Below are 26648 nucleotides of genomic sequence, written 5' to 3'. Positions count from 1 at the left end.
ATACAATAGGGAATACATATATCATATTTGAGTTTCATATCTTACCCTTTTATGGCTTCACTAGGGTTACGATACAAAACAGAGTGTTACGTGTGTCCCTATTGAGTATACATTCACCATAAAGTAAATCTGACCTTTTGAGAACTTTTTTTCTTCTTCAGTGTGTAAGCGTATTGTACGTATGCTTTCATCCTGGTCTAGGCTTCTATTTTGAGTTGAGCTCACTGATCGTTGTCAGTGAAGGATGTATAGCTATGGCTACGAAATTCAAGAAGCCACTGATACGACTATAATAGCCTTAACAAATAGCTGTGACATTCATTCCTCACAGAGCTAGTTTTTTTGATTCTCATTCATACCTAAAGAAGTGCTAATGAGAAAGTTTTGGAATAACTTCTATAACTTTTCATGGCTTTTTTGTGTAAGAGTTGGAGGTTTTGTTTGGATTTGTAAGCCAGCTTTTTTTTTTATAATAACTCCAAGTGGATGAGATGTTTTTCTATAGGTAAACATCTGGGGCTGCAAGGAGAAAAATGACAAAAACATGTTGGAGATGAAAATAGGTCAGTATTTGGCACTTCATGCTGCTTAATTAGGAAAACGTTTAGTTCTTTTTAATTTAATTATTTTGTTGATGTAAAGAACTTCAAGGATTTTGCCATTAAAGATCCCATTCAACATCAGTATACACATTCCCTTTTGGACTGGTTTGACATCATGCATGTTTCCTCCAATGTATTCCTAGTGCAGACCCACAAATCATAATATCTGTCCCAGTCTATTTGACGAAGGGGTCAACTGGGGGGACCTTCTGACTCAAGGAAATCCAGCCTCTCGTTGGTAGGCTATTTCCTTAAACTGTCTAAGGACTTAGCAACTGAGAAAGGAAATAAATTTGGTGGTGGGTCATCCAGTCTTAGTGCCACAATACAAACGATATTAAAGAATCTACAAAGGACGTGTCTTGAGCCTCAAGTCTTATCCCTTGGATGACAAACTTATCGGTGCATTCTGAGTTGCCTATGTCTTAACTAAATTTGGAACCTGCTGTGTTTAAGTGTCAATAGCAAATAATCCTTTTTTAACCTTAGTGGTGTAATTAAATATCTATGTGATTTGATTTTGATAGTTGGTTTTGATGGGTGGTGTTAATGCAAATTAACCAATTCGATTTTTTTTTTTTGCTAAGATGATACATAATTGAACGAGTCCCTTACGTCTTGAAGGGGTAATTACCTTATTTTTCCGGAGTCCTCAGCCGAAACTTGCTGTAACAGAAATGCTGTTTAGATTTAATTTTAAAAACAAATAATGAATGGAAAAACCCATTCATTTGCTATAGTAAGTGAAAATAATTGATAAGGGATACTCATTCCAAACTACCGACTTGAAATTTTTAAGAGATGTTCTCAAAATTTATATTACAAAACAGCTGTACCTTCCTCTCCCTTATACTTGTCCCTTGCATCACAACTCAAATTAGGTCTCTTATCAGCCTGCAGCAAGGACTATGGCCGTATCTCCACTACCCTGCAAAGAGAGGATACCACACAAATATGGGGGAAGTGGCAGTATTGCATTTATTATTAAGCGTATGACAAGAAGAAATAAAATTGTTTCAGAAATGAAATATGATCCTTTCAAAATCTTATGCCAGGAGAGAAAGTGAGTGTTTCTCTGCGCTGTAGAAGTAGGACTGGTAGCAATTGTCAATTGAGTGGATTAAGGAGAATAATGAGTGTCTCTCTCCTTGCATTGTTCTGCTACCCTGCTCTCCAGCTTCCTTCAGACCCTCGCTCTGGATGTCTATTATATATTTCATTCATTGATAGAAGACTGTGTGAATTTGTCCTCTAGGTAAACACATTTCTATTTTAAAGGGTGGTAAAATTGCTCCAAGATACAAGTCAATGATCAAAATGTGCTATCAGCTCCAGGTGTAATTTTTAGCTTATTGATTTTGTCTGTGGTTAGCTACAGTACATTTAAAACCAGACAAGTGAGGCAATGGAAAATAGGGGAATAGCCTACAGTGGCATAGGCTGGCCAGATGATGCAACAGGTTTTCTGCTGTAAATCTCGGTATTGTACAAGTTTAAATGAAAAAGGAGGTTTCATTTAACGTAAGTAGCAAGGATATAATGTGGAACTTCAAAATAAAAAGGCAGAAGTACAGTATTAATTGTAGGTATTCAGTGTTAAGGCTCCTGAGATGCTGTTTGACTAGGTTATTATTCTTCTAAATTTAAATACACAGTAGTACTTTCTGAAAATCACTTGTGCAGACATGCTATTTCTTTTTGAGTAATAATGATTTACCACCTTGTATTTTGTCTTTTGAGGGTCCAGGGTAGCAGCATTACTACGCTGAAACTAAATCATATTTCTTATACCCTATTTCATTCTTTTTAGTAGCATTTCACAAGAGAAAGAAGAATATTACGTTTCCAAACTACAAAATACCCATACTTCCTTATGAGAATATTATAAAACTCAAGTTATGAGGCACATTTTAATAAGTTCAGTCACATGTTCTCAAAGCAGGCATAAGCAAAATATTAACTAACGTAGTATTTATATATGGGAAGTGTTGGTATTTACTGTGTAGCAAGGACTTATGACCATTTTATGGAGATTTCTAGACCCTGAGATCTTTTTGATTTGTCACTCTGATGGAATGAAAGTGTTCATGAATTTACTCTAAATAGAATTTTCTAATCATCCTTAGAAAATTTAGAAATATATGGCAGATTAACAAACCAGCCATTCATCTGTTGGGTTAAACATACTAACATGATCTTAACAAGCCATGTCATCTTTTAACACATGCAAAGGACCAAATTATCTGCTGAAAGACTGACATTATGCAAATGTAACATTTGCTGGACCTCTAAACCCTGTGATTAAATTACTGTCTAAATTATTCTGCAATATGAATGTCGCCTACAAAAAGAAAAGCTGTAAAAGAAATGACTGTGGCATCTTCTGGGTTTGCAGTATTTCCATAATGAGTATTTGAAATGAACAGTTTGTATATATAACTCAAAATCTTAATGAAATAAGAAGAGGATGTGACGTGAGGAAAACTTACTCTACAAAGAGGCAAATTTATCCCAGGGTTTCAGCAAGACTTTGTTAGCAGAAGAAGCATGGCTCAATTAAGAGGGTAATTCCATCCACAAATCTAAACTTCTCACTGGAGAGACGCTTCCCCTAGCTACCTCTGTGGATGTGTTGGGTAATCAGTGGCAGGTAATCTGCTTTCACTTAGGACCTTGAGAGAGACACATCTGTAAAACAGCAAAAAATAAAAATGGAAGAGTGTGCCGAAACACTGGTATTGCAAGTAATTATGTCCCTGAAAGGCTGCGTGTAAATTGTTCCCTGCAAATAGATACCTCCTCATGCGGAATAACTGATCAGTTAACTTGTACTGTATCATTAACTCATGTAAATTATTTTACTTGTATTTCACTCATTCAAAAAATTAAAATCTAGCAGAACAAACGTGCTTCAGCAAATGGAGGAATTGAATGTTTTAGTAATTGGCTACTGAGTAAGCTATAATAACAAGAGCGGAGAGAGGCAGCACTTCACAGAGAGTCATTAATTGACCCTCATGGTACAACTCGTGGGGTGAAATGACTGACTGATATCCCTTTTCCGATTACCTGGCACTAGAGTCCACGGTGATGGAGAGTTAATGTTCCGTAATGTTCCTGAAAATCCGTAAAGGCCGGGTTTTCCGCTCCCTTAGTGTCTCCACGAAGCCTCAGGTGGAAATTCAGCACAGATGGAAAACAGCAGAACTGAGATGCTCAGAGTAACAACTTGATACCCACCCTTACTGGAAAGTTAAAGATTTCTCTAAAGCTCAACGTTATTTCTTTGTTGGAGCTTTTACGCTTTTGTGGAGACCTTTTTCTCTCTCTTCTCTGTGCCTCTTCCTTAGGGGAAGGATTTGGGGAGGACAGGAGGCTGCAGGAGGGAAGGGTATCTCTGAGGCCTTGGAGAGGGAGCGCTCCCGTCCCCCTCTGCTCTCGCCTGCTCCCCTTCCCCTTCACTGATAGGTAAATGTGTAGTAATAGAGAAAAGGAAAAAAGATACGTGTTCGTTTAACTAAGGCAAGAAGTTACATTACTGTTTTTAGAGTGGTTAATTTGAGCTCACGCTAAGGAAGACTGACAAAGAAATGAAGATTTAAAAAGGGTGGTGGGCCGAGAAAGGACAGGTATGAATGCAAACCAGTCTCAAGCAGACACTGGTTTTGTCTGTTTTCAGGCCCTCCCACCTGAAACAGCCAAATCAGAATTTCTCCTCAAGAATGTCTTGTCGTTTGTAAGACACGTTGTTTTGTTTGTGCTGCTAGTTTTTCTTCCCTCCCTCCCTTCCTGAAAACAGGCACTGCAAGTCTTGTTTTACCCAATAACACTAGCCCCTTCCTAGGGAGATTTTTTGGAGTATTTATTCACAAGTCTTTATTAGAAAAGACAGTCAGTATAGCCAGTGCTGGTTCTCAGCAGATGGATTTGGGGGGGCCTTTTTTGCATGGATCTTGCATTTCTGATTAGTTTTGCTTCAAGGTGTGTTGTTATCTTAGGGGAAGCTGGTCCAGATCTCCACCGTCCCCAGTGATATTTTATAATCAAGAAGACTTGTTCCAACACATGGGAATCCCTCCTTGTTTTCTCTGCAGCTCGATGGGACTTCTTGATTCTTTCCATAAATGTTTGTCGTTGTAAGTTGTAATGACCAGAAAACTTAGTGTGAACTTTTAACCTGCAATACATATGTGTTATCTTTCCTCAGACAGCAGTAAAGTTTCCTTTTAGACAGCGCTGTTTTCCCGAGAGCCTTATTTGCTTGCTTGCTTCATGTGCCAAATCCTATAATAGGAGAATCAGTTGTATGTTTTAGATATAACTAGCTTATTCAAATTCTGGGGAAATCCAGATGTAATTTCCAGATTAGTTTGCGTTTCTACAAGGGGAGCGATCGTCGTGCTATTTTTAGGTGAAGCAAATCTCTCTCAATCCTACAGACCGTTCATAAAAACTCACCTTTTCTCCCTGTCCCCCCATGTAATTTTGTTCAATGAGAGCAAGAATGAAAAGGAGTTTAATTCAGGTGATTTTGTAGCGATGCTACCTGTTTCAGCATGCTGCTGTCTGTCACTTAAATGAGATGTGATGGTTTATTTCTTTTTGCTAGAAAAAGCTTTTTTTGGTAATAAAAAAGCCTGCGGGTGTCTTACTGGCTTCCCTTCATCCGAACCCTTCCTGTTGTGCGGGAAGAAAAGCAGACAAATACTGGCGGGGGTGGGGATAAATAAATAAATAAATACATAAACCCTCTAAACTCACCCCCCCTCCCCAAACTGTTTACAGATTCAACCAAAATGGCATCTTAATGTTTGTGAAAATTCCTTTTTATTTATGCCTTGTCCTCAATGACGCTTCTTGATGTACCATGGCCCCTACACAACTGGGAGAAGACTCTGCAGAGTGACTTACTGGTTTGTAGTATTTCCTCTTTTGAAGTGGAAATACGATTTTCTGTGCCACTCTACCAAAGTTACTTCCAAGATTCACTTTGCTATTTGCTTGAAAAAGAAATATTTCTGTTTTCCCTTTCCCCTATCCCTGTTCCTGTTTGGTCAGTGCCCCATAAATGCATCTAAAAATAGCCCCTGCCCTAAGCGGTTCAGCTTATAATCAAAAATATGAGGAAAATGGGGAAGCGGGAGAATCAGTGGTATGTATACTCCTTGTTTTTCCAACTTACTCAAATTCTGGAGGAAATGAGATGCACAGGAAAATAGATGAGTTTAAATGCTTTGAGGGTGAGGATTGGTCCCATATTTGGTTATCTCTGAAATGTATATTGCTCTTAGCTATACTAAAATCCATGGTAGTTGAGTAATTTCATCATTTCTGGCACAAACATGAGTAGTTTTTTCAATACCTTGCTATTGAGCTTAAATTACCACAGGTTTACACTTGTGTAACTATAAACTGAACTTTATCATTAATTTTTCAGCATTAAAAAGAAAAAGTAGGCTAAACTTCAGCTATAGATGAAGTATTTCCCAAAGCCCTTCGTAAATATGACATTGATTTATTGATATACAGACCATTAGCAGTTAGTCTCCTCTGTTCATCTATCATTTCAATTATCTCTAGACTTCCCCAGGGTCTTTGACAAATGGGAGACAATTTGCATTTCGTACATTAATGACCTTGGTTGAATTTGTAATTTTATTCCCCCCATCTTGTAATTATACTTCAGCATTTGAGGGGAAAAACCCCACAAAACTATAGGCAGCCAGTTCATTATTTAATCAGAAGTGTATGGGTGCTGAGACGGGTGAAAAGGAAAGAATAAGGACAAAATTACATAAAAGGATTTTGCACTTTGGGAAGAACTTCTAGCTGAGGATGCAGAAGATGATTGTATGTTAAGTGTAAGGAATGTGACCTCTCCAGGTTGCAGGCTTAGGAGACCGGTTAAAAACACAGCCTAAATCTTGGCCTCACAAGAATTGTTGATCTCCCAAACCAACGGATTTCTTCCTAGACATGCTGTCTCTTGGTTCCTGATGGGACAATGATGCACAAGAGGGATTTCAGAAAATGATCCCTTAAAGGGGGGGTGGAAATAGAGGAAAAAGAGCCATGTCCCACTGCGTTGTCTCCTTCGTGCCACATCTACCCCTGGTTTGCCGTTTTAAGCTCCAGTGCCATTCTCACATGCAGATTTGAGCTTTTCTTTTTCTTTTCATTTTTTTCATCATTTGAAGTGTGAAATTATTTTCAACAATACCAAAGCATTCATTAAAGGTATCTTCTGATAAGCACATTTATTAACGTTTGTTTCTGTGACTCTTCCTGCTGGGTCTTTTTGGACCATGCAAGTCAGAAGAGGCAGGGCTGCCTCTGAGTGTTAGTGTTTTCAGGCACAGGTATCTTAAGTATTGCTTTTCATCCAGAAGTAAGCTCTTCTCGAGTAATACGCAGACAGACTTATTCAGGTTTCTGGGATACCACGGGTCCAGCCGCAGGGAGGCTACACAGCATGGAGGACAGAAGTGACAGAAAATGAGCCAAATTCCCTTTGAGTTCATCTCTGCTTGGCCATCCTCCCTGCCGTTGCTCCTCTTTGGGCTGTGGATGTCCTCTTGTCCTCCTGTTCCTGCTGACTGCTTGTCCACACTCCTGCAAAGACCGAGAGTGTCACCTGGACCTGGTGACTGCACCGCAACGGGGACGTCTGACCTGGTCCTGGGCAGAGCCAACGCGGGTCTGGCAGAGGCGTATGCTGGGGCTGGGTCACAGAATCACTAAGGTTGGAAAAGACCTGTAAAATCATCAAGTCCAACCATCAACCAACACCACCATGCCCACTCTCCAGACTTCAGGAGTCATCACCCCAGAATATCTCACCAAAACCCCTGTAATATCCTCTGGGAAGGTGAACTGTGGGCTATACTAGCACCGTGGTTGGCTACTAGGTAAAAAGGCCAGTTGCTAAAACAATTTCCATTAATAATTTTGTGTTGTCTAAAACTCCAAAATAGTCCTTCTTACCTTTATCTTCTATAGAAGATCACCTATTAACTATTAATTTTCCCCTCTTTGATCTTTGAACCTGTGGTCTTTTGCTCTAGTGGTGTAATAACCAGGTTTTAGCTTTACGTGTGTTGGTCACTGTTCACACCTTTCCCACATTTAAAAAAAAAAATGCAGAAGTATCCACAGGTTATCAGTTCTTTTCACTGTTTGTTAATGCTCGTAATGTGGGATACAGATCTAGAGAACAGGTATAATAAGTATTTAGTAGAATTAAACCTTTTAAGCTCCTAGGTGGGCCAAGGAAGTGGTACAGCGTACACGGAAAAAGTAAAATTCACAACTTAAGTACCCTGTAATTGAAGATCAGCTTGATGACCTCGCTGTCTCAGCTTCTTCACCAGAAAGCTTCATGGCCAACTTTCAGGATTTTTGGGCGGCATGTTGTTTTTTAACGCAGGGACACATATGCAGTGAATGCATCCCACGTGACGAAGATGATCGCTGCCTTCTCTAGGAATGTTCTCTAGCTGTTAAAAATTCACCGTTGCCATCAGTAACGGCAGTGTGATATCTGAGATACCAGAGTCTTTGCCTTTTCCTTTGAACATGAAATCACTGCAGTCTCTCAGACAACATTAGGTGGTAACTGTTGGCAACAGCTACGATGTTAGGAGCAACGTATGTTTCTGGCTAGATTTTCAGAACCATCCATAACATTATACTATATGTACTTTGCTCATATATCACACTTTCCTTTTGTGCGTCAGAATGAATTTGGCTGTCTCTTCCATGCAAAAAAGTAATTAGACTGGGTTGAATGTGAGGAATTTATTTTTTGATTGGAACTGAAGGGTGAAATTCCAAATGTGGAAACCTGAGCTGTGAGCTGGCGTCGACCTACGGCCCCGGCATCACTATTTCCTGCGTAGATGCTCGCGCTTAAGAGGTACATATGCATATAGGAAGAAAGTTCTTGGGTTTAAGTAGTGTTCAATCCAGTCTGGAGTAAGTTCAGGCCAGGCTGTTCAGCCTTGGGTTCTTCTGACGTACGTTGTACAACTTTTTCCACATGCTGAAGAGCCGGCAGCACTTGGATTGAAGAGGTTTGGTTAAATTAGACGCTCTGAGTGGTCTGTAAGAGTGAGCTAAAGATCAAGGTAAACATATTTATTGATATATTTCCTCACTCTTCTGAAAACGGGACTCAACAATACACATCTGTGGAATTTACTTGTCTTTGCCTAAGTTATGTGTGCTGCACACAAGTGTCGGGTGAATACGTATTTATTGCCGCACAGCCTGTGTGGCCATGTTTGGATTTTTCTGCTCCTAATAGTGTTTGTCCTTTGTCTGTTTTTAATTTATTGAACATCTACAATAGATCTTAAGGACTTCAAATTTATTTCTAGTACATGTTCTGTTTAAGAGTATTAAATTTAATACTTTGACCTTACTGCTGCTCAAAAAATCTAGTTGGTTATCCTAAACCCAACAATTTTACAGGAGTATGTTGTTAGTTAAGATTTTACAATGGTATAACCTTTGTTAATAGTGAGGAACATAAAAAATACATCTGCAGTTTGCAGGGAGAGAGGAGGAATGCATGTTTTAAAGTGTAAAATAATCATGTTTGAAAAGACCAACTGATGTAGTAACTTTGAAGTTTTAAATTATTTAAGCCATCTCACTGATGCCTTGCTGAAAACACAAATGCAAATTTCTTTTTGGTTATACCTCCTGAAAAAACTGGGTATGGCTCTCCATCAAAACCAGATGCCTGACATCCAGATAGATTTAAAAGGCAAATTTAGTTTGTGTTTGGAACCAGAGAGTAAAGTTTGGGTTACATAAAACTGGCTCTCTCTGGCTCTGGTATGAATCAGTTTTAGCAGTGCAGGATTAACAATTTCAGTCCTCTAATTTCTGCCTGTAATCACCTTTGACATTTGATGGTTTAAAAACCTTGAGATCACATGTTTTTATAACCAGAACTCCCAGGCTGTAAAGCTAAGTCTGCTACCTCTGCTAACGACAGCCACTACACGTGGTGAACACATGTGCTTGCAGAAGCGGTGAAGGTCCCGGGTTCAAATGCCGGTGTCAGGCTGAGGTAACTTTCTGCCAAACTCTTCTTTCTGCAGAGTGTCTGACTTACACCATCACGCTGAGCCTGATTTATTTGTTTTAAAGGAGACCTCGGTGCTATTCTGCTAGGAAAGGCCCTGAGAAATCACAGCTGTTCTCTGCTACTCATTGTTAATTTAACTGGAAAAAGAAAATGTTATTTCTTCTGTCCTTTGCTGTGAGCTTGTCACTGGTAAAAACTGTGCAAGATAATGGTTAGTACAACTCTTTTTTTTTTTTTTCAAGCTTGACATAACTCCATATCCAAGTTTAAGTGTCCTGCTTAAATTCCTTTGTGGGAATTCCCTTTCAGTTAAAGGATGCTCACCTCACTGCTGTTTCTGGTGAGAAGGATTCAGACCTCTGAAATATTTAGCTCCTGTTTAGCACTGAATGAAATAGCTGCCTTTCTGAAGCATGCAGCGGTTCCCTTTCATCGAGGTGCTCGGCACCCGAACAATGGTCTTCTTTGTGCACATAGGCTGTTGCATACTGCACTCCTCAGCAAACCTGCCCTGCAGTCACAGTGAGCAATAGTTAACAAGCACCCATTGGTGTCAGGTAAGTTAGAAGAATTCAGAAGACAAATTAGGCAATGAAGTCTCTGGGAATAATGACTTCCCTTGGGTTTCTTTACAAATTAAACTGATGAAGTTTTAATCATTTTTTCTTTTCCATGGCTTCCTTTGCCCTTGACACACAAGATCAGTTACTAGAAGACGCAGTGACTGAGTGCAGCTAAGTGGTAATGGCATATGTCTGTGTAAACCAAATAACGAGTTCTCATTTATGTCCATTGTAAACGAGTGACCTGGTTGTATGGTTGTGTTTCAGCCAGGCAGGGAATGATTACAGAAAAGTTATTTTCCGTAGTAGAAAGTGAGATGACTTTACAACTGTAGTTAGCGTAGGATTTTTATCAGGGTAGTGAGTAATTCTGCCTGCATAACTGTTAGGAAGATCTTCTAGAAATGGAAAAGAAAAGATGGGAGAGAATATTCAGGAGTACATAGGAAGAAAGAAATATTTAACCCATTTAAGTCAGTAGTGGAGGCGTGCCGTTCGTTGCTGTTTGATCTAAGCCCAGGCTATATCTGATGATGGGTAGAGTCTGTTCTACTGGTGATTGACACTGACTGGCAAGGACAACTATTAAGAGAAATAAGAAAAGAAAACAGGAGCTTCCACTTAAATCTCAATAATGAATTCCACTTCTAAATGAGAAGCCGGGCACGTATCATCCTTTCTCTGCTAAGAAATCTTTTACATTCATTTCAGTTCGTAATGGTTTTGGAAAAAATAGAAAAAAAAAGTTTTCATTATTCATGTGAAAAATTAACTAATTTGCTCATATGCTTAGTCCTGGGGTTAATTATATTATGAAAAAGAATAGTTCATAAGGAACTGGCTTTTATTACAATAGGAGTGCCCTGAAATTTAAGCTCCTTAATTTGTTAGCTTGTTCAGACTGAACTGTTGTAATAATTACCCTGTTTGTATGTGAAGCAGCAACTTCTGGACTCGTGGCTTCAGTCCCGTAAGGAGGACTGTAGGCAGGCGGTGTGGTTTGACGTGCTCTCTGCTGGGGGGTTCCTCCTGCGGCAGCACCGACCGCTTTGCACCTACGGTTCGCATGACATCAAATCGTGTTTTGTGCCAGGTGAGAGCCAGCCCCAATGTGAATTGAAGTACCAAGATTTACTGTGGAGTGTTTCAAGTGTCCCTTTTCCGTAGCGTTGCAACGAAAGCGAGCACACTTCTGGGTTTGAGACGTTTATTTTACAGGCTTGGAGAAAAGGAGCCATGCACTTGGTTAGATTGATCAGTTCTTTTTCTGAGTACAGAATAAAGATGGAGAAAGAGACAAAGCTAGAATAAAAACTCACTTTATTCCACACTTTTAATAGTGCTTTTCGTCGTCGTCTTTTCTGCAACTAAAAGCTAAACCCATGATTTGTGTTTCCTTTACATCAGTGTTTGGAAGCCAATTTCCAAATAAGCCGTTCCTGTAGCGCCCAATTCCCTGTTCCTGCATCCTGCTGGCTGGAGCTCGCCCTGCTCAGACTCCTGCTGTCACAAACTCAAATTGCTGCTATACATAGATTTGCAAGTAATAGTATAGCAGAGCTTTTAAACATCCCACGATGCACATGGGTACCAAAGTATGCCACCACTGAATTGGTAGAATCCGATCCATCATTACAGGTTTTACCTGGAGCAAGCATATTTATTTCCGTTTGAAATTGCTCGTTCACCTTTTATCCTGGTGAGTCTGAAAGGCATCAACAATGTACAGGTCTATCTTTATCTCTGCTGTTGTTATTTATGTGTTGGACTATTGCAGTGCTCTTCATAGGAGGTGACATCTTAAATCTCCTAAAAATACAGGTTGAGCAGAACGCATGAGCTGCCGCCTTCGTTTCCTTGCTGTGCCCTTCTGATGCCACTGCTGTATGTCTCTGAGCTTCTGTTTGGTCCTGAAGGTGTTGGCAATAGCTAACCCATGGATACCTTCAGGTTATTTACACGTACATACTGGCTGTCACTCTCCCGCTATCTTGGCCTGAGAAGCTCCATAATTTTGCATATCCTTGATTTTTGTAAAATATGGAAGCAACTAGTTCTTTTGGAGATTTATAAAACTTAATGAGTATAAATGCTAAGCTTTTAGAAATTACCTAGCAGACCTGTTTTTTCTACATCCTTTTTCAATTCAATTCTGATGACCTGATCTACAGGAGATCATGGGAAGCTGGAGGAAAGGCAGAAGTTCTGCATGTAAATTTTCTTGAGATATAGGAGCAGGAGAAGGAAGTTGGACATCTTGTTGGGAATAATAGAAAATACTGGGGAAGAGCCAGCTTTAGTTTGTGACCAAGTGGCTGGTATCTTCTACTGATTTTCTTACCCAGGAAAGCAGAAGGCAGCAAGATGCAAGGCTGTCTCGGGTTCGAGGTGCACTTTGTGAACTCCCCTTTAGGCACCAGGACTTGGCTCAGCTGGAGTCAACCGCCTGGCTTGCGCTTGCAATTCGGGCTTGGCATTTAGCACTCAAAGCATAAAAGAAATCCAGTTGCTAAGAGTCCTGAAGTCTTGCTAATAATCACTGCTTTGGAAATGGTCTTTAAAGAATGTTTACCTGCCTGCAAAATATGTAAGGGCTTATATCGTGAAATCAAACTTTCCAAGTTCAAAGTCTTTTCTTGTCTTTGTGTGTGCATAACCAGCACTTGTTGGTACTGGGAGTTACATATACTGCAAAGAGAATGCATTTTTAGGGCAAAAGCACTTTTAGACAAAAGCAAGGGCTTTTAAGGATGTCACTGCAGAGTCCTGAATTCTTTCTAAAGGGCTCCATTTTGTGGCATAAAAAGTCAAAGCAGAAAGAAATCCATCTCGGCAGAGCTCTGATGTAAGGAAAGTTGCAGTACAGCAAGCGATGCTTTCTTTTATGTTTTGCTCATAGCAGCATAGGCAAACACTTGTCTAATTTGATAAAATATCTTTAATTGCAGCAACGGTACTTGAGATTTGGGCTGGATGCATAAGCTCTGTTTGTAATCATAGTTCCAGCCGTACTCCACAATCATCTCCAATCATTGCCAATTAGCATCCGTTAGTCTGTTGTTGCTTAATTCAGATGTTCTGGGATGTTCAGTTGCATTATTCATACCTTGTCTGGGAAAATGTATTTTAAAAATGAGTACTATTAGAGGATTTCATTGTACTGTGATAGATTCTCCCCCCCACCCCACCCCCCACCCCCTTTTAGTTACTCTAGTTGGTGTAGAAAGGAAAACTTTGTGCATTATTTAGGTCTTCCATTTCACTTTTAGGAAATAGTTGTTCCTGCTTGATAAAGAATTTTAAAGAGGGATAAAAAAAAAATCAAAGCAGGTATGTTTTTCACATGAAAGTTTGGGTTTTGGAAGTCAATGTTGCAAAATGTCATTGATGCTCAAGACATTAGGAACGAGAAGAAGAAAAGACAAAAGAGAGCGCAGCTGTCTATATGGTTACGGCGGACTGCCATAACCAGCGATAGAGATTTTAAAAGGACTTTTAAATGCTAACTTTCAGACTTGAGTCTAGTCTTTAGTTAGCAGAGAGCAGGCGGAGAAGAGCTTGGGGTGGAACAGGCCATGCCTGTACCCGCAGCGGGGCACTGAACACTCTCTGCTCTTGCATGAGATTAACTATAGGTCTCGTCTAACGCAGCAGTGCTTGCCAGCGTCTTGGTTTTTAAGAGCTTGTTGTTTCACTTATTTAAATTTTGAGCCTGTTTTTTCCCTCTACACAGTTATATTCTGACTTCAAAGGAGTTACTCTTAATGTGAGCAAGTGCAAATGATTGATAAATCTATCTGGTTTTTTTCTTCAGATGATGATTTTAATAAGGAAAAATTAATACTCGCAAAGTATGTTTAACAAGGGGCTTTGTTTGATTTTCGTTTCGCATCCAAGTTTCATGAAATGGAATTTTTTAGTGCCCCAGTAACAAAAGAAAGCAAACCATGGCAGAGGTCCACATGCCCGGGGAACGCGGGCCACGCACGCATTTGTTACGTGACTGACATTCTCTGCGTGTATGAATGTGATTTGGGGATAAAGAGGAATGAGTGCAGAAGCAATTTCTTTTTTAAAAAAACAAAAATAAAATAAAAAAAGGAGGTGATAACTCGTCAAAGCAGAAGTACTACAGCTGCCAGTGGAGACAGTGGCAGTGATGGGTTTTTTCTGGGAGTTCACGCATAAAGAGTCTGCCAAACTCTCAGATAAGTTTGCTCCGCTAATCAGATGCTTGTTAATAACAGCTCAGATTTACGATACTTCATAACAGCACAAGAAGAAATATTCATCCTGTTATTGACTTTGTGGAGGAAGAAAACCTAATAAAGCATTAAGAGTGCTTAATCAATACACATGTAGGACTGCGCTTGACTATCAGAAGGAGCAGCTTTGTTTTCTATTCAGGCAGATAATTTATGGTTAGAGCTGGAAGTGATGGATGTAATTTATGTTTTGGAGACAATTCCTGTTCAAAGACAACTGTTACAAAGCTCTTGTACAAAACGAATAAAAAGACAAATGCAGTCTCTGGGGTGTGAGCGTTGTGCTCGCCAGCCTGTCCAGTATATTTGCTCATTACATTATATTTACATATAATGTTGCTGTGATGTATGTGTGTATGCGTTAGCATGAATTACGTTGCGTCATAGCAGCGAGTGGCCTTTAAAGTTCAAATCAACTTTCTCAGGTTTCAGGATTTTTTAGACATATGGTTTTGGTTACAGACCATCTGGGCCATCATTTTAAAAACCAGTATCTAAAACTGTAACTTAAGGAGCTACCTATTCACTGGATCTTTAGCACTTTTTAAAAATGGAATCAAATTATTTAGATCTATAAATGAGAAGTTGTCAAGTATGCATTATGATTTGCAGACGCCTGCCTATAACACCTCCTTATAAAAGCAAATTGTTATACAGATGCATATATACTCCTTTGTTCGTGCACCAGGCACTCAGATATATTAAGGTACACATATAGGTGCATTTAAGTTGCACATTATAAACTATATTTAGGCTTTGATTCTAACCATTATGAGGGTTTTGTACCTGAAAGCATTTGAGTTATGTTTTCTGAGTTAGGAATTTACATATCTAAATTGCTATTAAAGTCAAAATAGCAGCTGGCAGCGCCTGTTAGGTTAATCAAGCCTCTTTCTTAGATAAAGATATTTAACATTTAGATTCCTGAAATCAGACCGTGTCCATCACAGTCTTGAGGAGAAGATCCCAACTGGGAAGAAGTGTTATTAGTGAACTGTCCTCCTCCTAAACAAATATGTTCTCGTCACTTTGACCCCTGATTGAAGCACGGTGTGTTAGCCTAGCACTTTTAAACGAATCAAAATAACCTCCCCTCCCCGTGATGGTGGGCTTTGTTCGTGTGGTGGTGCAATAACAATGTGAATGATTTTACGGGTTTTATTCCACTTCAGTGATTTATTACAAGTCCAGCGAGCTCTGACATGCACTGAAGTCGGCGGCTTACGGGTCAGAGCACAGGTTAGCCCCAAAGGCTGGTCACTGAAATGGCAAGTTTGCATGTGGTTGCATTAAATAAAGAAAGTTGTTGCTCATACAGAGCTGATAAATATAGAGACCTTGGAAAATAGGTTTTAAATAGTGGGCTGCAGTTTTGAGATTCTCTTTGGTATTTTAAAAATGAATTTTTATATTAATACCTAGTGCATAAACTTGTTATACAGGTAAAATACACGTAAAAATACTTCAGCCTGTAGGCAGTGGGTTAGCTGGTGTATCCTGTAGATCTAAACATAAATTGTTGCCAAAGTTACATGGTGATTCAGCCCATTGTTTTCCTGCTGCAGAACAAGGGCTCTCTGTGCAGGGTGGTTCCTGCTCGGTGCAGATGCTCCTTCAGCCAGTCTGTCCAGTCGTGCAGTCAGGACAGGCTCAACCTCTTGCTGGTTTTTAAAGATGCTAATTTCAGCTCCATGCAGAGGACCTGCAGAGCTGCAACCCTCACCCATAGCTCAGCGTAGAGGTGTGTAGGGGAGGCTTCTGCCCTAATGTATTTCTGCTTTTCAGCAGAAGACCGACTTTATTATTATTATCATCATCATCATCATCATTATTATCATTATTATTATTTTATTCATCTGCTAGCTACATTTGAGAGCTAGTAATAGTGCAGGTCACTTCTGTTAGATTTAAAATTGGAATTACCAATGAAAAACACTTTGTCCAGTGTCTGCTTTCATACAAAGTTTTCATTTATTTGTAGGAAATCTGAAATCACCTAGACTTGCATAAAAACTTGGTGAAGGGTTGTTTTCCCTGGAGCTGGGGATGTCTCTGACTTGCTCTGTGGTGTGATGTTTTCAGGCAGGGAGTCAGTAGCATTAAACAAGAATACAGAAGTAAAGGGATTGGAGTCAGTCCTTCTTCATTTAGCATATAGCTCCTAGGCATATTTAATTGGGCAAAGGTAGTCCGTTTCATGAAAAAAGGGATGTTTCCCTACGTATCAAATATTTGACGAGATTTTTAGATAAAAGAATACTTTTTTATGTAGTGCTCTTCTATAATACCACATGTTTAGGGAGTGCGGGACATAGGCACAAGTCCGCAATCCAAATTTTTGAATACTAGTGGATTTAAAATACGCTGTGGGTTTTTTTTCCATGTGTATGTTAGACAGATCATATATAAAGTTAATATCAAGTTAATCTAGATGAAAGGCTTTTTCAATTTTTTTTTTCCTTAAGACTTCACGTGGCAGGATTGAAAGCTCACATAGCGTATGGCCCATGGATAATGTTTTTGTGTTGCAACGTTGGCTCTATAAATAAATGTGAAGCATTGCAGTAGCAAACATCACATTTATTTTTTTGAAGCGCCTACAGCATGTCGGTACAGATGGATTGATAGTCTTGATAACATTGAACTTTCGTCAGACCTAACCTGGCAGACTTGTTACAAGTCAGAAATTTTCTGTCATTTTTCTTGCTATTCAAAAGGCAAATATATTTGCAACCTTGAATGACATTGAATGTGGAAAGCAGACAGAAATTTATCATTTGACAGAATTGGTTTTGTTCTGGGTTTTTTTTCCTCTTTTTTTACAGTGGCAAATATGTAATCGGATTTTAAAATTCTGACTACTCTGTGTTTTAGGAATACAGAACAGCTGATTGCAGCTTGTAAGAGCTACATGAACCATCATGTTACAAGTGTAAACCACATTCCTATTACTTCACATTCGGGTCATTTATTTTTGTGCTTCTTGGACTGAGGCAACTTTTGACCTTTCTTACTGGGTTGTACAAAACAACTTGGCAGGGTACGGGCAAAGGAGACAGGACGGCGAAGGATGCGGATGTTTAGAGAGCAAATTTTCATAACAGTGAGGTTAAAACTAGTACGGTTTACACGTAGTGAGGGTATGCCTTCAAATGTGAGTGCTGTGTAATAGGGATAAAGCTGTATCGAAAAGCTTATTTTGGTGTCTTAGAATAAACTATAATTTAATTCTGAGTTATGCTGATTAGCTTTAAATGAGAGATTTGTTTTAAAGAGATACGTGGATGAAAAATCAGGTTTTCTGCAGATAATAGAAAAAGCAGTGGATTTCTGGTGTAAGAAGCAGCAAAGAAATGGATGAAAACATTTCATCAATGGATGAAAACAAGTATTAAGGCAGGGACGAGAAAATCCTGGACAAAGCATTAAGACGACAGAGTTGGAACAGGTTATCAGTCGTACAGTGCCAATACATTTTTGGGGGCAAAATTCATAGGCAGGCCACAGCATTTCATGCTGAACGAGAAAGAAGAAGATTTCTGATTGCTAATAGAGACACGCTGCAATCAAAAGAAAAAACATTCTATACATTAGTATGCAATAGCACTATACACTTCCGAATGTATTATACCCTAGTGAAATCGAGAGGATAATGATTAGCTCCTCAGCCAGAAAGGTTTTCTTCCAATGTTTTGGTTCAAAATACAGACACTGGCGTTAATAAATTGGGCTGTATATTGTAGACCACATCACTTAGTCAATATTTTATGCTAGGAGTTCATGTAGCATTGTAGGTACCACACACAGTGTAGAAAAATGAAGTAGTTCTTCCCATTATTGTGTTTAAAAAATAAAAAAGCAAGAGATTTTATTAGTTTTCAATACTGTTAGTATAAACAGAAGTCGAAGCTGTGGAGCAGGGTTATTATGTGGCTCATTACTGTTTATTACCACAAGGCACATCAAGATGTCTGCTAGTTAGAGGGAGTAAATCATTTGGAACATGCCTGTTTTGTCGATCTTCTGCATGATGCTCAGCGCTAGCGTGCCTTCTTCCAGTGCTTTGAGGAATGTCTAAAATCTGTTGCTTGTCATATGTTCTCTCCATTGCTTGCTGAAGAGAAGGGAACAGACGAATGTCTTATTTTGGTATGATTTGTTTTTGCATTTTTGGGTGGAGGGGAGTGCTTTTCTTCTGAAAAGTTTCTGTCTAAAATGTGTTCCCATGAAATTGAGAAGAGCCTTGCTGACTTCACACAAGGTAGGATTTGGTTTGTTGTGTAGCTCTGAGCTAACTGAATATTATTTTTTTTTTTAAATAGCTCGCCAGTGTTTTTCAGTATCACTGAGGACAAAGAAACTTTTGTTCTGTCAGTCGTTACACTGAATTTAGAGATGTAGAGAAACGAGATGTGTTTAGTGAGTTTGTGCCTCTTCAGCTGCACTTTAGTAAATGTTGGAGTTTCATGATACGCTTTTCTTTTAGCTAGTTAATAGTCTGAAACATCCCCAAAAATTTCTTTTAACCTCTGTTTTTTAGCCAGGATCAGAAATGAGCTAGTAAAGTTAAGCTCAAACTCATTGAAGCACTAACAAACCTTGATAAATCTTAGACTTCAACAGCTAAGGATTGCAGTTGAAAGGCTTTTCTCTTTCTTGCATGAATGTGAAATTCTTTCTTTTTTTGATTTGTCTTTACAGCACTTTAGACTTTGGTCAAAGGAAATACAGTTAGAAGTTTTTCAAAAAGCCGCATTTCCCCATTGGAGATGGAGTGCCACTAATATGAAATAACTGCCTGTGATTTTTTTTTTTTTTTTTTTTTTTTACAGTCATGATGATGCTTATCTTCTGTCGCTTAATCTTCCTCCTCCTGCTCCTCTTGCTCTCTAGCCTGAATGTAATGTGTGATCTCTACCAGTGCCAAAGGCCTTGCGGATGTGAGATCTGTCACCTGCGTCCTCATGCCAGGTTTTAAGAATGTGGTGTGTCCCCTTAGCCCTGGCTTTCTCCATACCAACATGCTGAGGAGGTCTGCTCTGCCAGCAAGCCACTTAAGACATTTGTCAACAAATTGAGTAAAAGATACCCACAGCTCATTATTCTTACACAGGTTCGTTGCTGTCCCTACTTACCCCTGCACTGCATGAAGCATGTGTCTGTGTGACATTAATGCTTCAGAGAGAGCAAAGCAAGCAAGAAGCATTGCACAAATATGCTTTCCAAAATACATGAAATCACTGCGGCAAATACCTGCTGGTTTTCTTATATTTAGTATCCCATTTGACAAATTTTCTAGTTTGGAAATACTTCCATACCATCTGTTGTATCTAATCCTGTTCAGCAGAGCAGCATTGTTGGCCTGATGATTTCAACCACATTTCTTCAGAAATTCTTATGCAGGGTATACAAGTACACGGGTTAAAAAGCAAACGTCTTCACTATTGATTTTTCTCTGCCGTTGGCTAGTCTATTTATTTATTTATTTATGTGGCTCTTTATGTTCTTCATTTATCATGTGTAAAGATCTAATTTTTCCTATTCAAAATCACGCAGGTAAGCACTTACTTGATCAGGTGAACACGTAAGGTGTGTAGATATTAGTGCACGCATATCCGAAGGAAAGAAGGACCGTAATTGATTTATGTCTTCCAGAGGTTTTTCATCTCTGCCATGACTTGTAGAAGCAACTTAATGCATAAATGAGCTGCTGGAAATGACGGTATAAAGATAGTTCCTGATCTTGTTGCACAGAATTGGGAAGCTGGCGAGTTGGCTGTAGCCTGCAGCTGGAGCTGGGTGGCCTCTGCAGCTTCCCTTGTGTGGAAGTGCGAGAGGAAAAATCCCCCCATTGCACCTCTTGGTTGAGTTGGGGGGCACAGCAACGGAGCTGGGAGTCACTGCTCCTGTGGTTGCCTTCAGGGTCCTTAGCTGTACGTCTCAGGAACTTTCTCACTTTGTCACATCAGAATCACACATAATTGTTCTCAAATAACCGGGTAATACTTTCTCCTGGCAGACGTAAATGAGTGCACCACTGAGAACGGTGGCTGTCATGACCAGTGCTGTAACACCATCGGCAGCTACCACTGCAAATGTCCGGCTGGCCAGAAGCTGGAGGAAGATGGAAAATCATGTGGAGGTAATGTTTTGTACTGTGTCTCACTGCTGTTAAGAAATCAGACAAGACATTGGAAAAGAAAAGGAAATGTTAGCTTTTATCTGGAGCCAGCTGAAGAGTGTATGCTCAGAGTTGTCAAGAGTGCAGATCTCCTGTCTGGATTATGAAGATGTAACTGTAAGAACACTTCAAAGTGTTGGGGTTTTGTTTTCTTTTTCTGAAACAATGTTATCACTTAACCTGGATTGGCTGTGCCATGTTCTGATTATGGAATTTCCATCATCCATTTATAAACTTGAAGAAAGTGTATATGGTTGATAACATTTTGTCTGTCTCTAAAACAAAATGGTTCTTATCAGAAAATACACATACATTTTTGCATTTCAATCACAATTCCACAGCTAGAGATTAACCGAATAAAAAAGGATTTAAAACCACATGCTACGTAAACCCATTTGTCTTCTTCCTAAGGGAAATATAAGTCTAGTTAGTGCATTATGGGGTAAAATTTGTTCTTACGCAAAAGCTTGACTTTGTGTGGAAGCAAAACATCACATAAGCTTATGTTAGAACACATAATGAATTATGGTTAGACTTCTTAAAGATGCAATGGTAAACATAGAGTGGGTGTAAACAAGCCCATCTGATCTGTCGACCTACAGTCACAGATGCAAAAGGTAGAGGAGATCAGGTGTAAAGTAGCCAAGGTGTACTGTATCGCAGGCCAGAGCAGTTCCTTCTTGAACTCTCCTCTAACACAAGTAATGAATGTTCGCTGCCATATGATCTTGTGTGCACTGGCTGTGTGCCTGGATTGCACCCTCGATTGCATTTCATTGCTACAGTAAGTATATCGTTGACGTTTTTTGATTATCTCAAGTTGAAAGGTGCTAGGTAGGTTTTCATGAACTGTATTATCTTTTCACAAGAAACCGTCTTCTCTGGCTTTTCCTGTTGCATAGTATCTCACAAATTCCTTTCTTCCAGGATTTCATTTTACCATTGTCCTTCAACTCCATTCTTAAGGTTTATACAAAGCAATGTATTTCTTAGCTCTGGTCATATTCTTTGTCCTAACTTTATAATTTATTTGGCTGCACTCCTTTTTTGACCAGAAGACTGTAGAATTATTTTCCACAGGAAGCTATCATTTGATATCCAACCTGACAGTGTAAATAAGCTGTAGATGGCTATTTTGTCTTGATTTAAGTTCTTCATTATGGTCCTCCACGCTTTCATTTTGGCCTTTTGAGAGCTCAAGGCAGAAACACTATGCATGATTCACAGATTCCTGCTACTTCACCTGTCTTCTCTTTCCTCTTTTGAGGACTAGTTGGTAATATGGCCATGAACCAGTGTATAGGTCTGTATGCTGATGACTACTTACTGCTTTCAGATTTGCGTAAAAGCTTTTCAAAAACTAAAGTTTTGAAAGCAGGGGTCCTACTGATTGTAATCCTAAATTGCTGAGCATGCAAGAGTCCAGTTTCTGTTAAAATAGTTTTGCGTTAATAAGTTAGTTAAATTACTGCTCCTTCTGTACAATTCTGCTATTCTTAAAATACACTTGAAATTCTAGTATTTTGATATTCTTTAAAAACTCAAACAGAGCTTAAGATATTCAATTCTTGTACTACATATTATCTAACGAGGGATTACAGGAGACAATATATTACTAGCCATTTTGAAGCCACTTTTTGAAATCTTCAGACAAAAATGGAAACGTACAATAAACTGGAACCGCTCAAGTCACAGAACAAAGTAAACGTAGCAGTGACACTAATTACACCTGAACTTCTGTGGAGATGATAATGACGACGAACGTGTGGCTATACTGACTTTCAAGATGGCTTCTTCAGCCAAATTCTAGCCATCAGATGTTACAATATAAGTAACTTAGTGGCTGATTACTACATATGGGAAAAGAGAGCTTCCAAACAAAACTGCGTGTGCTGCTGGAAGGTGTTGGTCTTTCAGGATGTGACGCTGAATTGGTGTTTTATCGATGCCTCTGCGTTGCTCAAAGGGGTCATTTTGCAGATGAGAGTAAAACAGCTTCTCATCATTCAGGTTAGCCAGCTTTTTTGGAGGAATAAGGTTTATAGTTGTTCTGGGTAGTTATATTCTTTCTTTATAGCACCATTGTGTTTTCTGTTACGCCTTAGTCTAAACTCCAGCGTTAAATAGATGTGTCCTATTGTTCTGCTCTCATTACCCATCTCATGGTTGGTTTTATTTCACTGGTGACTGAAATGATCAATTGGTGCACAGGGGTTTTTTTTATAAGCCAAGGTACAAATAAGGTGTATCATTAGAAAAGCACCATGGAAGTAGTACAGATTTTATTCAGTAAGCCGTTATTAGTGCAAAGATTGATCCCATTTTTCAGAAACAAAATAGAGCATCCTTCTGACAAAAAGGAAAGATGTTGTCAGGAAATAACTGTAATTTTTCTTTTTTTTTAAGTGTTTTTAGCCATTTGTAGCTGTTTAATGCCAAGAAAGGGAAAGTGGATGCAAATTCACTAATCCAACAACATAATGAAGTGTACTGCTGATTTGGTCAACAATAGCTGGGGGTTTGTGAGCAATGCTAGGAGACCCAAGGGCCTAATTTCACAGCTAGAAGGAGCTGAGGATGCTCAGCATCTCTGTCTTCTAGGGCATCAAAGGTGCAAGACACAAGGCTCCATGAATATGAACAAGACAACAGCATAAAATAGGCGAGATAATCTTAAAATAAGCTATTGCTCTCAGCGTTGACTAAACCTTCCCTTTCTCGGGTGGGTCTGGGGCTGGTTAGAGCCATTTGGGGAAGGGGATGGAGCAGCACAGCCTGGGACATCCCGCGCTGCGGGCTCCCTACTCCTTCCGAGGCCGGCAAGAGTCTTTTCTAACTAGCTGGAGGCTCTTATGGCAGGATACATCATTCAGAGTTATGTAGTATGTAAAGTCTCACTTCACTTCAGTAAGTGATAGTTAGATCGAGGGTCAAGTCGTAGTAAGGTGAAGGCATGTGCATCTGTATAGAAATGCCAGTCAGAGCAGGGAACTGATGAGCCTTTCAAAACTAATTATCTACGTGTAGTACTGCAGTTTTTACTCTCCAGTGTTCACAGACAGAACTTCAGTTTTCTTATCTCACAGAGAAATATTTTCTGGCAGATACTTGTGTAGGCATTACAGGTTTTGACAGAAAGCTCATGCTTAGCTCTCACTCTTCATGTGTCTGATGGAAATTAATGATGAGAAAGGATTTGGATTTAAATTGCTGCACAAATAATACAACAAATTAATATTTGACCTTTATTAGTATATGACTGTTGGCCTGATTCTGTGCCCTATGCATCTGTACCCGCGTTCAGTGTTTCTGGGGCAGCCTGGTTAGTGTCCGTGGGTGGATTTGCTCAGAAAGCTGTGTCTCGGTCTGACTAAGGGAGAGGAAACGTGTGGGTGTCTGTGTGTGTACGTGCAAATCAGCTTTACCTTTGTGCAGTTTCTCCTTACTTGTTGAGCAGAGGTACCACTGTCTTCTTATGGGATACTCTGCGAGATGTACAGATACCGTCATCTTATATTTTATGCTAATGCAAACCAATTCTACTCTAACATAACAAAGCAAAAATGATATTTTCCAAACATAAATACCATTTTAAAACTCCATTTTTGGCACAAGTCCAGATCTGTAAGGGATGCTGAGGCTACAGCTCCAAAAGTGCATTTTCACACATGAATAAGCTCGAGAAGTCAAATAAAAAAAGGTCATGACCTTATGTTAACTTTCTTCGGTAAACTGTCATTTCTTATTTATATTATTGTGCTCTCATCTGTCAAGGTAACTGAAGGAAGTTAGAGACAAACGAAGTCCTATGATTAGCTGTTGATGAAAAGAAGCTTTTATTTTACTGATTAGAGTAATATTGCAATCACCACAACCCTGTCCCTGGGCGTCCCTGGGGGTTTCGGTCAAACCTCGGAGCCCTGGCAGGTCTCCTGACCTTTGCCAGAGGGACTTGCGGAGCGGCTGCCTCCAGAGCCAGTGTGTGCCTTGGCAAGGCCACCGCTGTTTACCCCAGTAATGCAATAGTCACTGGGGTCACTGGTTCAGCCTGATCCCAGGTCGGATGGGAGCTCTGCAAACACTGTTGCCTCGGAAGAGTTAATAACTGGACTAAAAGAAGTACTGAAGGATTTGTCTAAGAGAAGGAAAGTGTTTATTAAAATGACCTCAGCATTTATTTAATCTGCAAGGTTTGAGGTGTCGATTGTAACTTATTCTTGTCAAAGTCTGTTTTTATCAAAGAGAACAGACATGCTAATTCTGCATTTGGGCTGTTTTCCTTGCCCAACAAATCAGTGCACCAGGCTTCTACCATGTCCTGTGAAAAAAACATGAAGAACATAATACCGTTCACCTCTAGGGAAATGCCAAGGAGCTTTTTAATTAGTTTATTTATTTTTTAATAGAAGAGGAGAAATTAGTCCACTGGAGGGATTCAGGATGCGTTTGCATTTTCTTATCTCAGAAAGTTGCATTTGACTCATAACACTATGGCATGCCATGGATGACACAGAGTTGGTTATTTTCAGGAACACTTCAATAGAAGGAGAATAAGGAAAATAAATTCTATTTTACAAAAAGAAAAATATACCGGTTCTGATTACAGGTGCAAGAAGTACCCCTCCGCATGAACTCAAATCTTAGAACAATCGAGTGAAGGCACTCCTAAATGAGGTGAAGCCACCCAGCCTTCTTCATCTTTCTCTATTTCAAGACCTTGTCTTGAGATAAGGAAATGAAACCAGTTGCAGGAATTGTATCACAATTATCTAATTATTTGTAACTGAATTACTACGCCCACTTAATGTCCACCTCAGAGAATTAGGGGAACGGACAACTCCATCTTGTGACCTTAACAGACCCTGGGTGAACAATCTCGATAACTAAGATATTTTAATGTATGGGGTTTTCTACAGTAATTCAAAAAGGAAGAGGAAAAGAATAGGAAAAAGAAAAAGAATCATAAGAGAAAAGAGGACAAACCCAAACTTCTGGTATTTCTAACCCTGTCATTAGGTGCTCTTGGATAGCTTGGGGCTCTAACATGGGTTCTTATAGCTGAGTCGGAAAACTCCAAGTATTTAAGTTTCAAAATACAAAAAAAGCTGGGAAGCACTCTGTCAGAGGCCGAAGAATAAACGTTTTCTTCTCCATTAGTTTGTACATCCAGAATACTGGTAGATGTCTGATCATTTGAAGTGAATTTAACAAGTGGCAATAGCTGGTTTTAAATATTGCGTATTTATAGTTACTCCTCACTGTCAAATCAGTATCTTTAGTCACAAATTAAAAAGCATAATTACTGCTTTTAATTTCAGATCCCAGTTGATAAAAATCAAGGGTTCCTTTACTCCTTTTATAAAGGGAAAGGTATTAACTAAGATTAAGGAATAATTGTGCATTATGCAGTCTGTTTAGCATTATGCAGTCAGACTTCCATGGTTTTCTGGAGACTATTGAATTTAGGCAGGAGAACTGTGTGGTGTTTGTGCATGGCTGCAGAGAGGATCGGGTGGAAACTATTCTAAGACATTTGTAGCTATATTTGCAAACCTTATTGGGAATTTAATTTTATTTCTACTCCTGAGTAATTCTTTTGGAAATTCCCGATTCTCATTTTTAAGCATTTGTCTCTGGCTCTTGAGAAGAAATGAAGGCTGGAGGTCGTTTGTCTGACCTTTCTTATGCACTCGGGTGCTGCTTTCGGAGCCAGCTGGGATCAATAGCTGCGAGACGCTGTTGCACTCTCCCAGGCAAATAGTGTCATCTTTCTGCATTTGTCTCTTCGTGGTAGTACTACAGCAAAAATGTGCTCAAAATAAGCAGTAAAAATTACAACAGATTCTTAGTAAAAGTAACATTAACTATAGGTTATTGGACTTTTTAAATGAATTACCTGAATCCTGATTAATGGCAAGCCCAAGGTAGGCAGGAACCTGA

General features: G+C 39.3%; 1 protein-coding gene across 1 annotated transcript in view; it reads left to right on the top strand.

Annotated features, from left to right (window-relative positions):
* LOC104256045 (multiple epidermal growth factor-like domains protein 6) overlaps positions 1-26648 on the top strand; it is a 205701-nt gene that overhangs the window by 92659 nt on the left and 86394 nt on the right. Inside the window, exon 5 of the mRNA XM_059822605.1 lies at positions 20547-20669. Within this exon, the coding sequence (XP_059678588.1) occupies positions 20547-20669 (123 nt within the window). The remainder of the gene's footprint in view (positions 1-20546; positions 20670-26648) is intronic.

The sequence above is a fragment of the Gavia stellata genome, chromosome 11 (genome assembly GCF_030936135.1).
Source record: "Gavia stellata isolate bGavSte3 chromosome 11, bGavSte3.hap2, whole genome shotgun sequence".
Lineage (NCBI taxonomy): Eukaryota > Metazoa > Chordata > Aves > Gaviiformes > Gaviidae > Gavia > Gavia stellata.
The sequence above is the reverse complement of the archived record's forward strand: the minus strand, read 5'-3'. Positions and strand labels throughout refer to the sequence as shown.